The 16,715-nt window shown below is 35.4% G+C and overlaps 1 protein-coding gene across 1 annotated transcript in view; it reads left to right on the top strand.

Moving 5' to 3' along the window:
- The window catches only part of LOC149775276 (N-alpha-acetyltransferase 25, NatB auxiliary subunit-like), a 122,381-nt gene that overhangs the window by 20,403 nt on the left and 85,263 nt on the right, over window positions 1–16,715 (top strand). Inside the window, exons 7-10 of the mRNA XM_089944181.1 lie at window positions 1,892–2,003; window positions 5,048–5,140; window positions 5,568–5,725; window positions 10,638–10,750. Of these exons, the coding sequence (XP_089800307.1) occupies window positions 1,892–2,003; window positions 5,048–5,140; window positions 5,568–5,725; window positions 10,638–10,750 (476 nt within the window). The remainder of the gene's footprint in view (window positions 1–1,891; window positions 2,004–5,047; window positions 5,141–5,567; window positions 5,726–10,637; window positions 10,751–16,715) is intronic.

Below are 16,715 nucleotides of genomic sequence, written 5' to 3'. Positions count from 1 at the left end.
CTCTAATACAAAAGATAATGAAAATATACACAAATATGGTTACAATTTGTTCTTATTGTACTCCAAAGCTTCTGATTTTTGGCATATGATCTAAAGTCGGAAGTCTGGTGGAAGTCTATTGTTGACTTTTTCGGTGTCGCAACCAAACTTTGGCCGTAAATTACAGCCATATGCCTGTTAACAAAAAGGCTGCTTTCTACACAATGTACTTGCATCTACTTGTAAATGTACCTGTAAAATTTCGATGAGCATTCATGTGACAGCAGACAAAAAATTAGACGCAGCAACAAGTGGCATACTTTTGCTGCAGACAATTTTAAAATGCTGCATGAATGCATCATATTTGAGTGTAGTATTTAAAGAAAAGATTGTGACTATTCTACTTCTTCAACTTTTTATCCACCCAATGTATTTTGTTATTCTTATGACAATTTGTGACTGTCATACAAGCAGACTCTAATCTTCAGTAGTTGTAGTGTAGTTGGAGTGAAGAATTTAAAGAACTGTTGAACCTAGTGTACCTTATTTGCTATCTTATCTATAAAAAATTTTTGTTCTTCATATAAGGATCGGAAATCATTTGTTTTTCTTAGAAATAAAGTGCTGTTCTTTTCTCCTAAGATTTTTTGATATATTTTATTCTCTGTTATAAAGTCTCAAGCCTATTGCACAAATATTAGGAAGCCTCTTTGTCAGGAAATTACAACATTCTCACTAATCCTTTAAATGGCCATTGATAAATGTACATAAAGTGCAGTATACATTGTGGGTCTTGATAAAAATGGATAAAGTCCTTGAAAAGTCCTTGAATTTTGTCATGCCAAAGGTGGATGAACCCTCTAAGAACACCTTGTGACATTACAAGACAAAATCCAGTTCACCCTTGACAAAAATGGATTAACTCAATTAAAAAATGATGTAAGCCCTGTACCTTGGTGAACAGGTCATGAACTTGCAGACATTGGCACTTTTGGCTTAATGTGTTGGTTTTATCAACTATAACATTAATGAAACAATAAACATTAAAAACATTTCCAATGACCATTGTGTAATTTCATCCTGAAAACTTTTATTAGTGTTACTGTTATTATTATTATTATTAAATATGCTCTTATTAAGATAAAAAGACATATTCACCCTCTTCATTATGTATAAACTCCACAATGCATTTTATGTGCCACAGTGCTGCTATTTGAGAATACCGTCTATACTTGTTTACAAGTAGATTCCCACTGAAAACTGCACAAGTTGAGTCTTACTGGAAACTGCACAAGTCGAGTCTCACTGAAAACTGCACAAGTTGAGTCTCACTGAAAACTGCACAGGCCCATATCTTCTGCTTGATAATGTGCTAGAAAAGTTAAGAAACTTCAAAATGGTTTGTATTTATTGGAAGTAAATATTACAAAGATTCATCAGTGCAAGAAGAACAGGCTCAATACAGTGATAGAGAAAACAATACAAGATGTACAAATGAGTATAAAAAATAGGTGAAAAGAAAAAGTGATAAAGGCAGAACATGAATTAGATGCTTGCATATAAGTGGAGTCCTGCTTAAGAATGCACAGAACCAGATCTACCATTGCATAATGCACCAGCAAATCAAGCTGTCTGTATTTTGTGCTTGGTGATAAATAGAACAAACAACACAGACCCTGATCTGCCAGCACATCATCAGGCTCTCTGTTGTATTGGCAGCTGGACTTGGTTTATAAGTGAGTATATATGATAAAAAGTAGGTAAAGAAATTGAATTCTGTGACACATATATAACCATTTTTGTTAAAAATTGAAAAAATTTCTCATGGTTTTTGTTCAGTTTTTATGTGATTTTTTTGTATAGTATTCTTAATCATATTAACATACAATATTTCTTTTTGTTTGTGTTTCAGATAAATTTGTCAGCGAGCTTAACTTTAGGGAACAAACAGTAGCTGAGCTGTATGTCAAGTTAAAAAAATGGCCTGAAGCTAATGCTGCCTACAAAAATATGCTCAAGAAGAAGTTAGTATTGGACACAGAAGTAGATGCTTCTCAGACATTATGATTTCTTTGTCTGTGTACCCTAAAAATTATTCCAGTTACTTAATTCCTTTATGGTCTATGTACTCTTGCAAAAATTCCAGTAACTTGATTGATTTATCAATGTAGCTTTGAAACAATTCCAATAGCTTAATTGCTTTCTCTGTGTAGCTTTGAAACAATTCCAGTAGCTTGATTGCTTTCTCTATGTAGCTTTGAAACAATTCCAGTAGCTTGATTGCTTTCTCTATGTAGCTTTGAAACAATTCCAGTAGCTCGATTGCTTTCTTATCTATATGGCTTTGAATCAGTTTGAGTAACATACTCTTGCAAGCAGTCAGACTTCCATGTGTGCTTACAGGCATGTGTGCAGATATTGAGGAATGGGACAAAATAAAAAACAGTTACAAAATGGGGAGCCAAAGAACTCATATTAATGTCTTAACCTGTGAATGGCAAGACATGTCACTTTTCCTGTAGCAACAGCAGGGGCATCAACTCAGCAGTGGTGGTAATTGTTATTGAAAGTGACATCTTCGACATTAGTGTATGTACTCAGCTGAAACTTTGTTAAAATACTACTCTATGTCTAAATTTTGCACTCAGGCATGCTGGGAGGTGATTTCTTGCCTGCATAAAAAGGAAAGATTAATTATACAACTGTTTACCAGTAAGACACAACATTCCAAAGAACACTTCTTAAAATAAGCAACCAGAAAGAAAGTACATATAGATATTAGTATTGTAGTCACTGCTGCATAGGACCAGTTTCTTAAAGCGATTCAATGATTTATGTTTACTAGGTGCTTCAAGCATATAATGAGCATAAATTTTACTATCTCATTATTTAGAAAAAATCATATATATATATATATATATATATATATATATATATATATATATATATATATATATATATGTAGGCATATGTGCAAATGTAACTGCATGATGTAGAAAAATCAAATTACTATGCTTTAAAAATTCTACATTCCCCCGGCTTTAGCCCCATGACAATGTTTATATCAGAAAATTGTCCAGCTATGCCTTGATCTCTCAGCTTGCTTTTTCCTTTGAGAAGAAATAACTAGCACCTATTGCAATCAGGGCTACCTTTCCATCATCTCTTGACACATTCATACATTATGTTAGAGGAGATACAAGTTTTGACCTAAGTCCACTCTGGTCTTTCGTGGATCCTGACATGGCACAACTTATGTAAGTTTGAACCCTTCACCAAAACCATACTGGGTCTGCTATCATACAAAATTTGTCTTTTGATACCCTTATCATCAACATGCAGAGTGAGTTGAATTGGCTGCAACTTTAATCAGATGGTTCCATGGTCTTGACGACATAATAACCATAAACAGGATACCATCGGCAAGCAGTCAGAAATGATTGTTATTTGCTGGCTTTCTTCAATCGTTACAATGGTAGAGGTTAGGGAAGGGAAAAGGTCTCTTTCTTCTAGTTATACCTGACAAACATAACATAACCCATCAATCCTAGTTGTCTTGGTTTAAGTGGGTCATACACCCAGTGTACTTTGAAGTTTTTAAGATAAGATATACGTGTCATGAAAATTTCAGCTCATGAGATTAGAGTTCTGTCTGTGAACCTTGAGTATGAATGCAATGTTTTGATATGAGACCTAACTGAAACTTTTGACTGGCATGCACGTTCAGCCTTCTTGAGTGATTCACAGAAGGGGATGGAATCGGGTAGTTCCAGTCACTCTAGCTCATATGACCTTTGCATGAAATTGACAACAGCATAGCTTCATGTGAATTGGATTATAGCTTTTGCTGGATTTGCTTGGATGTTTTCTTCATAAGAAAATTTATTCTAATTGGTTTTCTTGGTAAGAAAACATCACATTCTTTTCTCATTAATGGTATCTATATATCGAATGTCACTTGATTGCCACTTGTACTATCTTTTGTTTGAGGAGGCTTTCTTCTCATATGGGGACTTGAGCCATTTCTCCCTCAAAGGGTAAACCTAGTAGAGAGGTTGGATGCTCATGTATTTCATCCTCTTATTTCCCATTCTCCTAATGTTAATCTGATAGAGAAATATATTCAATGGAGTAAGAAATTTTTGTTTTGTATAATATGTTTCTCTGAGAATACTTTCCCAGTTACAGTAGCTTAGTTGGCAGAGCATCAGCCTTGTAATCCAAAGATGGTGAGTACAGCACCTACCTAGGCCATCCTAGGTTGGCTGCCTCTGTGTTTCCTTGGGGAAGGCACCTGCTTCACATTTTCTTGCCATTGATATAGCCAAAAATTGGTTAAAAGTGCCAATAACACGACATATCAGACTAAACTGGTAATGTTACAATAAGGCTCTCACATGCCATCCTGTGAGCATCTTAGTTCATCAATATAATGCTCTGCTTAAACTGGTAAACATCCATTTGATTTATAACCACTGGATAAGGGAAGATAATTGGCAATAGCTTCTTACCTTTGTCAATTTGGTATACAGATTGGAAAGAGAAAATATTTGTCTTTTTGGGTGGACTGAATTCAAGACGTAGCAGAGTTTATACCAAATATAAATGAGATCAGGTTATAATTCTCTGACACATCAAAACTGACCCAAAAATTTACATTTTCTGTCTTTATTTTAAGGATTATTATTTTTTTACCATTATATTTCATTATATATACATTTTACAAAATGTAACATATTTACCTTTTATCATTTATCTCGAAGTTCTTTTTGTTTTGACTGATATAACTCTTGATTTCATTTATAGAAATCATTTCAACTGTGTAGTTTCCCATTAAAAAAAACTGCACAAGGTTTATGTAGAAATATTTAAATTAACTGTGAGTGGGTGCAAGAACACTAATACATTTTTCCATTGGGGTAGAAATGAAATAGAAACCCACAGAGCTAGATTTGTTTGTTATAGTTGGTATTGAGATAGGACTAGAGGTCCATTCCTTCAGATTCAGTCTAAATGGAATATCAATGTCATTTCTAGGAATTCTTTATTTAGCTTCATTTATTTTCAGTCCAGACCAATGGAATTACTGGCAGGAATACGTAAAGGCCACAGTTGAGCTGTGTGAGGGGCAGTATAAACTATGTCCAGAGGATGAAAGGAAGTTCGTTTATCATTCTGTCTCTCTGTTTGACTTTCTGGATATTAGCATGCTTGACTTTCTAGGTGTATATCTAGAATTTAGGATATTGCTGAAATTTGTTGGAGGATAGTTTATGTTTTATAGCCTACAAAAACGGAAATATTTTTTTAATAAATGAGTTTTGGATTTTCTTCTAAAACCTAAATACTAGAGTGATTTTTAATGAAAATGAAGCAGTGCAATAAAAAAAAATCTAGCTTTGTTCTGGAAGTACATTTCAATTGACAACTAGTTGAAATTCAGCATACACTAATGTGATGTCTTTACTGATTCATAAAGTGATTCTGAAAAAGATCCTACTTCCTCGCACATAATTTTTAAAAATAATTTAATAGAATAAAAAGCAAAGTTAAGTTTGATCTCTGACAAATAAACCTGTTGATTTCAGTGAAGAGATCGACTGTACAGTGGAGAAAGCAATTATTTTTATAAACGATTGTGTAAAGAGTTGTAAAGATGATCGGCCATTAAGAGGACCCTACTTAGCTCAGCTGGAACTTATACGACAAGCACAGAATAGAAGAAATGAACCAGACAGGCGATTTGGTAAGGAATTTGCAATCCAGAAATTCTGTAAATTCTCTTGGTCAGTGATGTGACCCTTGTACAAGTCATTATACATCAGAAACCTTGACAAATTGGCAACCAATGAACAAAATGAAGTTTAAAGTAATTATTAATAAAAGGCAGACCATACCTAGTCTACAAGATTATTGTCTTCTGAGCCTTCCTAATGTAGTTTGTAGTCTAGATTATGTTGGTTTCCATGGTGTGTAGATAAATGACTCCCAAAAATTGATGTTGGCCCATAACAAACAATCTTCATACTTGCAGATGGGTTGATGGAACCTGTTGGGGTAAAATGATTTGTTTAAGAGCACACAACATTGACCAAGTGAGGACAGTTAAGGGCCTGAAAATCATTGTGGCTTTAGATCCAGACTGCTTATTTTAGCCTCAGACCTTGTTGTTCTTGTTAATTCTTAAAACTTCTTAATAGAGGCATAAAAATGCACTTATGCAGGTGGAAGTATATCAGTAGTGAGAGACTGGTAGTGTAAAATATTGCTGAAAATCTGCATATTTAGCATGTAATATGCTACAAACCAGTCTAAGCTTGATCTTTGTCAATGAAAGGTTTGATCTCAGTCATAAAGTTAAGCATCAGTATAACTAATTTGTTTTAGATGAAGTGAGTGTCTAAGTGGATTTACTGGTGGCAGGCATGTCTAAGTGGATTTACTGGTGGCAGGCATGAATCAACCACATGGAATTTATCTGCTACAATACATGTTGCAATGCTTCAAATATCCCAGGTCCAAAAAGGACAGAAATTGTTATAGAATAGAGATATTCAGACTTTCCAGGATCACTTGTAAAAGGTATGGTCATGGGTTGATTATGATGAAAGAGGTTGTTTATGGTTTGTTCAGCATGTACAGCATATTTAGAGTCAGCCATTTGTGCAAGTGCCTTGTTCAAAACCATGTCCAATTTTATAACAGACCCACTGATAACACATGAAACAAGCAAAGAACATATTACTTGCACCAGAAAGGTTAATGATAGTATCTAAATATACTCCTCTCAATCACCAAAACCATGGTGCCTGAGCTTTTACGTTACAAAGCTGAGTGCATAACCAGTTATTTACCAAGTTGGGGGGAACAGAACTAGTTATTTATCTTCTCTGATGTGACCATTGCTCCTGCTGCTTTCTTCTGAGAAAGTAGGTGCTTAAAGTCCAATCTGAGGTTGAGTAGTCTGCCAAGTAGTCTTTCTTTGACAACAAAAATGTCAAAATTTCTAAAATGGGATGGGAATGGTGAGAGGAAACTTGGACTGTCTAGCAAGTGAATTGTTACTATGGTGGCTGCTGGCTGCATATTAGATAACTTTAGTTGCATTTTCCCCATCTGTTTCACTGAATGGGTTTAGATTGGCAAATTTGTTTTATTTTATTTGGGTGTTCGATATCTTTATTGCTGGAACTTTTTGACTTAAAGGTTTTATTAACTACATCACTGAGATTCAGAGATGATCCACCAATAGAATGCATGATCACATGATTTGAAAATTCTAAAATGTGAAGGTTTATAAAATATTGATATGATTGAATAAGCAGTTGTAGTTGTTTTAATTTTGAGTTTGCATTAATGTTGTTATTTTCCTGTCTTTCATTGATGTTAATTCACTTTAGTAAATATTTGCATGTCAGACTTTTCTGTAGGACCAGTCCTTGGCTTATGCAGACCTGGGCAGTTTTATTACCATACATCTTTCTTTCCAAAGTCTGCAGCTGTGATTCAAAAGGATATCCTGCAAATTATTTATAACAAACACTTTTCCTAGATGGGTTCTACATTTATATGTGCATGCGTGAACTCTGGTCCATTTCTGCAAATTAAAATCAACCATTGGTGGGGGACATCAGATTATTGATTATTTTCAATGTTAATGTTATGGTAATGTGGAAAGTGAACAAGAGAATGAAGAAAGTAGTGGAATTTATTGTGAAATGGAGGATGGTATATCAACAGCAGTGTCAGATGCTGAGTTAGATGTACCACCAAAAAGAAACCAAAACGTGGAGAATTCTTGGTTGTCAGAGTACAAATGGTTTCAACATAACTCCAGGATAGTAAGTATGTTCTGTGATACGTGCAAAAGTTGTGGGAAAAATAACCCTTTTACATTGGAAATCAGCTGTTTGAATTGAAGGACATTAACTCTTATATGACACACTAAGTCACATGATCCTCTGCAGGCATTAAACGCTAATGTACTCGAGCCCAACTTCAAAGTCACTTCCAGTGTTTTAAGATTTTGACTTTTATCGAGCCAAACAGAATGGAGCAGGAAGAAAAAGAGACAGGTATTTAAGTGTTTGGTAAATATTGAACATTTTCCCCTTTCTTTCCCCTCTCCTTTTTGTTGCTACATCCCCTTATTTTGGTGACAAGTGGGGAAATCTGGGAGCATCACTATAGACCATTTAGTGATTTGAATAATTGATGTAAAATCCTTTGCTAGCATGTGGGCATCATACCACAGACATGTAGCATGATGTCCCACCCATTCACATTATCTTGACACCAGGCCAACCAGTCCTAACACTAACCTCTTAATGCTGAGCTCATAGCCAGGCAGCTGTTAATACCATTTTTATGTCATTGCTGTGACTCAGTCGGGGTTTGAACCTGCGACCTCCCGCATTCAAGACAGATGCTCTAACCAATGAGCCACTGGAGCAGTCCCAGTTTATCAGAGACTTTGATCAATCACATTACACTAACTAATCAATCAGGACAACCATAGTTATTATAGGATTGAAAAGTAGATTCAGCCTTTTACAGTACATGTCTGATAGTGGTCACAAGTTTATACTGTCTCTAGCAATATATCAGATTGATGGTCAAAATGACAAACCTTTGATGGGACAAATTATGGCAATAAATATCAAGCTTCGACTGTTTATCATGTCAAAACAAGCACAGCATAGCTGTTGCCATTGCAGACCTAGTCATGGCATATAACCTTGGCCTTGTAGCCATTTGGATATGTTTTACTAAACTGACTCTTTTTTCCAAATGAAAGTTTAGCATGCACAGCACCATATTTATTTGTGTATACAGTAGTCCCCCTCTTATAAGGCCACCCCTATTGCAGCAGGGAGGTGGCCTTATAATGATGGTGGCCTTTATAGAGGGGGATGACAAATGCGAATAGTAAATACATATGAAGAAAGTCACGAATGCATTTAATTCTAAAACATTTAATATTTTCATTAAAACATCACATGCATGTTGTGAAATAAATGTAAAACTGTTTCATCATTTTCAAAAGAATGTTATGAATAACCATTGATATAGTTTTAAAACTGTCTTTATAATTATGTTACAGATCACATCATCTGTCACTTTGTTGGTAACAGTCTAAAAAAAACCCCAGTCTCATCACTATTAAAAATATCCTTGCTGTCATATCCCCTGCATATATCGTTTAGTCTTTTGTTCCAATCTTCGACAACTTCATTATTAACAGCAGCTGATTCTTCACTAAGGGCAGAACACTTAATGTTGTGTCGCACTTGAAATCTGTGCAACCAACCGTTACTTGCGGTAAAGTCATGTCCCAGTTCAACTGACAAAATTGTTGCTTTTCTTGTCATTCAAATCAGGATACAAACATCTCCAGTCTTTCACGACAATGTTTATCTGAGTCTTTCCGACATTAGTTTTCTGCAAGGATCCATGCCCCCCACCCCACCCCCGCACCTCTCGGTAAGTTGAATTACTTTCACTTTCTCTTCTAAATTGAGAATTTTTATTTTCCTCAATGACATGTTGGTCTTTTTGCAGTAAGTTATTCATGTTGCCAACTACAACAGTGATAAAACAATTTTTGATGCATCTGAACAAATTGCCGCGTGTTTTTAAAGGAAGTGATCTTTTCACGTGATTAGTTAATCGCAGTCTGGTACCCTATTGTTTTTATACATTTCTTTACACTAAGTGAGAGAAGCCAAAATGGCTTTGATATGTACCATTAACATCACGCAGATTTGACCTTGTGGCCGCTGGGATTTGTAATTTTGACAAATATTGTCAGTAGTAATAGCCACTAATTATCAAAGTCAGCAAGCTCAATATCTTACTAAGGGAAGCCATAAAGGCTGTCAAACCATTTTCCTGCTGACTTGTGTATTGTACATCGATGATGCCACTTCTCAGCTGTTACTACTGTTCAATAATTGTAATCTTAACAATTATCAGAGTGACTAAACTGGACATCTTATGATAACACAGCAGTAGGGCTAATTTGATTACATGTACTTACCCATTTGTCTGGACTAAAATTTGAATCTTTCTCTGCTTTATGGAATAAATGTGGCTTCTCGTGAGGCATAAATGATATAATATTAACCTTGGTGGTACATGTACTTTAGTCAACACTTCTTTCAGTAACGAAAACCTGACATTGGGAAACAGAAATCAGATTACTTAACACACATTATGAATAACATACTGGTTCTGGATACATATTAAGATATAATGCGGCCACTTGTGAGGGGTAAATTTTATATTATTGCACTAATATGCTGGCCGCTGGTCACGTTAGCCGGGTGGCCTTTCATGAGGGGTACCTTTGAACACAAGCTCGTCAGTGCCAACGGATTCTGGCTATGAGGAGCGAGTGGCTGCTGGATGGGTGGGGTTCAAGAGGGGGATTACTGTAATATGACCAACTGCAATTGATGCTGACAGATATCAGACGTAACATAGTATAACTGCAGATCAGGGTCTATTCAGTTTGTATTCCTCATTGTAGACTGATCTACAGGCTTAATTTGAATTGGCTGATCAGAATTTATACTGTTCACAGTTGTATGTGTGTGACACTTGAGTGAATAGGATATGGCAGACTTGTTGATTCAGTTTACTTCTTTTATTTTCAGGTGATCCAGTAGAGCTGTTAAAAGTATATTTTGATCTATTTGGGGACAGATCTTGCTGTTTCTCTGATGTCAAACTTTTCCTTCAGATGCTCACAGAAATAGAACAGTCACGGGTAAGACTGAATGATTATCTGCATAAAATTAATATTAGGAAAGTGGAACACATGAAAATATTGCAATAAAAGGCAAGAGGCAGAGAACATCATGCCCAGAAATATATATTAAATGAATTGTTACAAACTGAACCTGGCAACAGGAGCTATAGAGTAGATTTGTAGGGTTTAACAAACCTTTACTTTGTACAGTTTCTTGTTGAATAAGATATGTACAGTACAGATCAAAATATGTTAGAATTAGTCAGTCTGGTTAAAATCAGATCTCTACTACTATCCTGGGTGAAGATATGACAGCGACCGCTTTGGGTTCATGTTCTGGTGACATCTGGGTTAGCCAATGGAAATGCAGCTTTCAGAAATTTGAAAGTGAATCATATGGATTGGCACACACTGATGCTTTTCAGCTATACTGAAAACCTTATTGAGTGGATGGCCATATTGACAGGTTTTTTTTTTGTTGCTTAAAGACTTCTTATGAGGTCTGGTTGGTCCTAAATCAGAATGGTGGTGATCTCCCTTCTATTACAGCCACCATGCTGACCAGCATAAACAAATTTATTAATGCTGCTTTGATGAAATATTGACATGCAGTTTTCATTTGAGGCTTCATTTTATGGTCTTGTTGGTCCCATATTAAAATAGTGCTTATCAGACCAGTAATCTTATTGGACAGCTTGAAAATTAGTACTTCCTCAGAATTGATGGTTGTGATGACATGGAATTTTCTCCGAAAAACTAATAAAAGATTGGTAGTCGGTCCAAAATGAAAAATGTGATAAACAGATCTCCAATATGGCTACCATGGTAACCATATTGAACATCTTATAGCTACTTCTCTGAACAGTTGGTCATACAGACATGTGATTTTCACCAAAGACTTATTACAATATCTTTCTGGTCATAAATAAAAATAGCGCTGATAAGCGTTGGCCATCTTGAAATCTTACCACTACTACTTTTGTATTGAAAACACTCTTCACTGTAAGAAGTTGGTCTAACGTGACCTCTCAGATTTGGAAATCTGGACTCCCATCGGTAATTCTTCTAAATGGCTGAATATACCCAACATTAAAAACCAGATAACCAAATAATGCTTCTGTCTTGCAATTTATAGTTTTTCCTTTATTAACTTTATGCTGATTAACCTCTGAAATGGCTGCCTTGATGGTTATCATGGAAAGTTTTGATAACCAGACATAATTGACCTTTGGGGTCAGGTTTAAGGTAGTTGCTTACATTTATGTACTTCATTGAGCTTTTAAACACTGATGTGTACAGGTAGAAGTGAAATTTGGTCAAATTTTGTACATAGTTGCATTCTGATCACTTGTTGGTCGTCTATGCTGACATAAATTTTTAGGTCAAAGGTCTTGACTTATGCTTGTAGCTGTACTGGCTTGTGACAACATGTATGAGTATGAGTGTACGTTACGAAGTAAGTTTGTTCATATTTTAATAAGAATTCCTTTAATGATGGCATTTAAATAAGAATGATATTTTTCCCCAAAATTATTAATCATGGTTAGAATGCTGGTACAGTGTGACCCCGCTATAGCGCGCTGTTATAACGGGAATTCTGATATAACGTGGTCATGGCATGGCTCCCGAAATTTCATATACATGTATTTTTCTTGTGCACAAAAAATTCTTAAATAGTACGAAAATAAACATAAAATGTTGCTTATCATTTTGGCAAGAGATCGCATAGGAATAATGCAAGACGATCGTAGCTTGGCTCCTGAAAGTTTATATGTATTTTTCTCGTACACGAAAAATTATTTTTCTCGTACATGAAAAAGTTTTTTTTTTCTTCTTAAAAGTAAGAAGAAGAAAAAAACGCATAAAAAGTTTATTCTGGGATCGTGTAGGTCTTCGCCATTGTCGCAAACTTGGATTGTTTTTCCTTATTGGCTGCAAAACATACCATGTGGCTTTTTTTTTAATTTGTTGGTGACATTGTTGGCTGTTTAAACTTTTAGATACACTGAAATTTATCTATTGTTACATAAACAAATTCTTTGTCTATACTGACAAACCATCTTAACAGTGCATTGTTATATCATAATTCGCTTATCCTAACATTTAGCATGAGTTCTGTATGTTGTGAAATATCTGCTTTTTTGTTGTTGACGTGTCTGGTAACGGAGATCAACCGAATGAGGCATTTTCGGCCGCTCGCTAGTAATTAATATATTTATAAAGACTGGCATTTGTATGTGGATGGTAAGTAAAATTCCTCTTCATTGCACTAAGAATTAAATCCTTCAGAATGCTCACGTTTTCTGTAATAATCCCTGCCATCAGAACACCTGCGTCTCCATCGTCCATTGACCCTTTGTTAATTTTCAGACGCATGCATGGAAGGCAGCATCACGCTGCTACCACAAATGTAAAAAAAATAATAAAAAAATCTTACTTATTGGTTTATTCAGTATTCATGGAGGGACAGTAACTAGAATAGTCTAAACGACGGCCAATTCCTTTTTAAAAATGTACCCAGATACAATAGTTTGCCGAAATTTCAAAGGAAACGGATTACCTTTGAAGCACCGACTGTTATGAAAACGTACTCAGCAAATGGAAAAAATACCAGTTTCAATCATGCAAAAGAATTATTTGATGTTGCTGCCACAATAAGAATAGGGCATTCATTTGGTTCTCCAAAGCTGTCCTTCTATTGGCGACTTCAAAAGTGCATGCACCCTTCATCAAAGAAAGCAGACTACAATCTTTCAATAACAGCAAAGAACTTTTCTTCAAAGGAAGTCAGTACCAAACTTAAATAAAAGTGATGGAATCTGATGGATTTTTGCATTTTCCAACGTGACTGGAACACGTTAACTGTGCTATGAAAGTTTACTTGTTGTAGGGAAAAAGTTTATGCCAACGGCGGCTTAAAACACAAACTAACTTTTACTGACTTGGAATGTACTTTAAAGTAAATGTGCTTCGTCATTCGTTACGTGATTGTGCTATGTTTTTCCACTGAATTCAGACCAATATGACCTGTTAAAAAATTAATGAATATTTTAAAGCTGTGTGTGCATATTTTCGATGGAATCACTTGTATTGTGGATTCAATGTATATGATGAGGTCTGCAGGTGAGTACATGGTGTTGATACTCTATTCATGCTATACATTAGACATTTATATATAAACAGGATTCACATATATGTACCAATTCATGGTTCTCTAAATAAAGTAAACTATTATATTATGTCTTCTCTGTTTTCACTACAGGTGTATTTCTCATTTAATATACATTAATTCAAGCTGGTAACTGTGCCAACGAAGCACGTATTTTACCACCTGCATTTATTACCCCCCCCCATTATTATTTTTTTTTTGAGGGTACATTTTCTTCAGCTAACTGACTTGGTTGCATATAACATGGTTCGGTATATAACACGCGCAGTCAGATTTTATGGCTCCCAACTACCGTGTTATAGCGGGGTCACACTGTATATCTTGACATTATGACTAGTTCAGTTGTTTTCAGGTTCAAGGTAAAATTACATGACCAAAAATGTTGTATTGCACGTAACAGTATCTTATTAACATGTTGCTTGGACATGTAAGAAAATATTTTTGTTTCCAAAATATGGTATTTTTGGAATTTTTCATGAATATCAAAGATGGTTTAATTATTTTCAATTCACTAGACTATCAGAACAAAAGAAATGGACTTGTTTTAATTCCTGGAAATTATATTTGGCAAGTGTAGTGTCAATCTTTTAAAATCTTTATCAATCAGTGGCCCTTTGTGACAGTTTTATTCATGTTTTGGTCCATTTATTGTTTTAGCAGTTTTTTATGTGTCAGTAAGCAGAATGTATTTTATGGTCATGTCCAATTGTCATTTTTAGTTTGGTTTGTGAGCAGTAACTTGAGTTCTGCCTTGTAGGCCAGAACCAAGTTTTGCTGATTGCTTCCCCTTAGGGCAGTGCTGTTCAACCCGCGGGCCACATGTGGCCCACAGGCTGATTTTAAATGGCCCGCCAGAGCTCGAGCAGTTATATAGTCAATGCTTTTCAGTTTTCTGCTGCAGCCCTCGGCTTCAAGAAAAACATTCTTCAATGGCTCATTGTGTCAAAAAGGTTGGACAGCACTGCATTAGCGGATACAACACAATAATATCACAGGGCAAAGGTCAAAGTTACTTTGACTGACCAAAACTGATTGGTTTCTCCACAATAACACAAGCAACTAAAATGGTTTCCATGCAAGATGTTTAGTTCTACTACACTTACTTCACCAAAACCTAGAGCTGTGTTGTGTTTAATGTTGCCAAGAAGCCTCTTGATTATTTAACGTATTAAAAGTCAATGGTTAAGATCACTACAGTTTAACAAAAGGAAATCAATTAATGTACTACTGAATGTACATTCTAGAGGCACACAGTATTTCCAGTTTATCACCTTTTTTCCCCAGTGGCACAGACTGCACAGACTGCAGTGCTTTTTCTTTTTACTGGTACATTGTTAGTTTGCATCAGTAAGGAATTTATAGAAAGTCCTGTATAATCTTATTTCAGATTAATATTAAAAGCATATTTTTCCTGACAAAATTTTAAAAAATATTTTTCCAAAATAGTATTTGTCAGGAATTAATTTAGAATATTACAAAATATATTTATATTTATGAACCTTTAATCGGATGTTTGACATGTGTCACCTATGGCAACATGGAGCTGAAGGGGATGTTGTGAAAGATAGTCAGGTCTTATTCTACAGCCAAATCCAACTTGTCCAAAAAAGGAATTAATTGTTTTTAATTACTCTACTAGTGTATATTAATGTGTTAAGTACATTTAATCCTTTGTAAGATTGAGAATCATCCTTAGATTTTCAAGTGAGTAGTTTTCTGTTTGAATTTTACATAATTTTCTTAGTCCACCAGATATTTTCTCATTTATTGAGTCTGTGTGTTTTATGTTTACGGGTCGTCACTGTTAACATATTTTGCTTGGATGTTAAGATTCCACTTAAAGTTTTCCTGCAGATTATATCCATAGTTTAGCAAGCAAATTGTATTCTGAAGAAAATTAATTTGCTTAAAGAAATAGAAAGGATATAATGTGTTTGCATGAATCAGAGCAAGATATTTTTTCCAGTTATGTGAGAGACAGAAATTTCAGCCCCCCACCACCCCAACCAGCCAAACCCATTCCTCAGAAAATTAAATTGTTGGTCCCTAATATAACTGAGGTATTCCATTGTACATATCATGTTCAGAAATATTGTGGTACAAAATTTTACATGGTACCCAGTTCTAATACCTTTCCAGTAGGTGGCCCATAAAGAACATTTCAGGATAAGTTTGTGTCATGGTCATCAAGACACATAAATTTGAGAATGATTATATAATGAACTATTTATAGTGCTCTTTCATGATATTGTAATTGTAATTTACATGTCTTTTGACTGTTTCTTATACTGTAGTCTTATCTTACTGCCAATTAAATCTCATTGGCTTGTAGAGTAGCAATGAAACTCTTCCACTTTTGTCATCCTAGGGATCCAGTGCGGTGTTCTCCTAGTCCTGCCATGCTTCTGTCATCCCACTATACAGTGCACTTCAGTCCTTAAAACTGCATCTGCCTCCTTATTTATCACATGCCTGATCCATTTCTGGCCTCTTATGTTGATAGTGGCCATGTTTTCTTTGTGGCATTGCACAAGCAGGTCATGGTTGGAAATTGTCCTCGGCCAGCACTCCAAGCCATACAGTAGCATTGCTAATACACGGCTTTGGTACAGCTTATACTTGGTATGTGTACCATACTTTGTTGATATCCATACACAGTTCATATTTCCGAATACATTTCTGGCCTTGCTTAGTCTGCTTGGGATACTGTTATTGGTGCTTCCATCTTGTCAGATGCTGTTGCCCAGGTTTGTAAAGCTGTTTTGCTGGGCTAGTACACATCATCATGGTGTTGGTGAGTCTGTATTGATATAT

This window comes from Sinohyriopsis cumingii, chromosome 19 (genome assembly GCF_028554795.1).
Source record: "Sinohyriopsis cumingii isolate HCF-2022 chromosome 19, ASM2855479v2, whole genome shotgun sequence".
Classification (NCBI taxonomy): domain Eukaryota; kingdom Metazoa; phylum Mollusca; class Bivalvia; order Unionida; family Unionidae; genus Sinohyriopsis; species Sinohyriopsis cumingii.
This window is presented reverse-complemented; position numbering and strand designations above follow the sequence as displayed.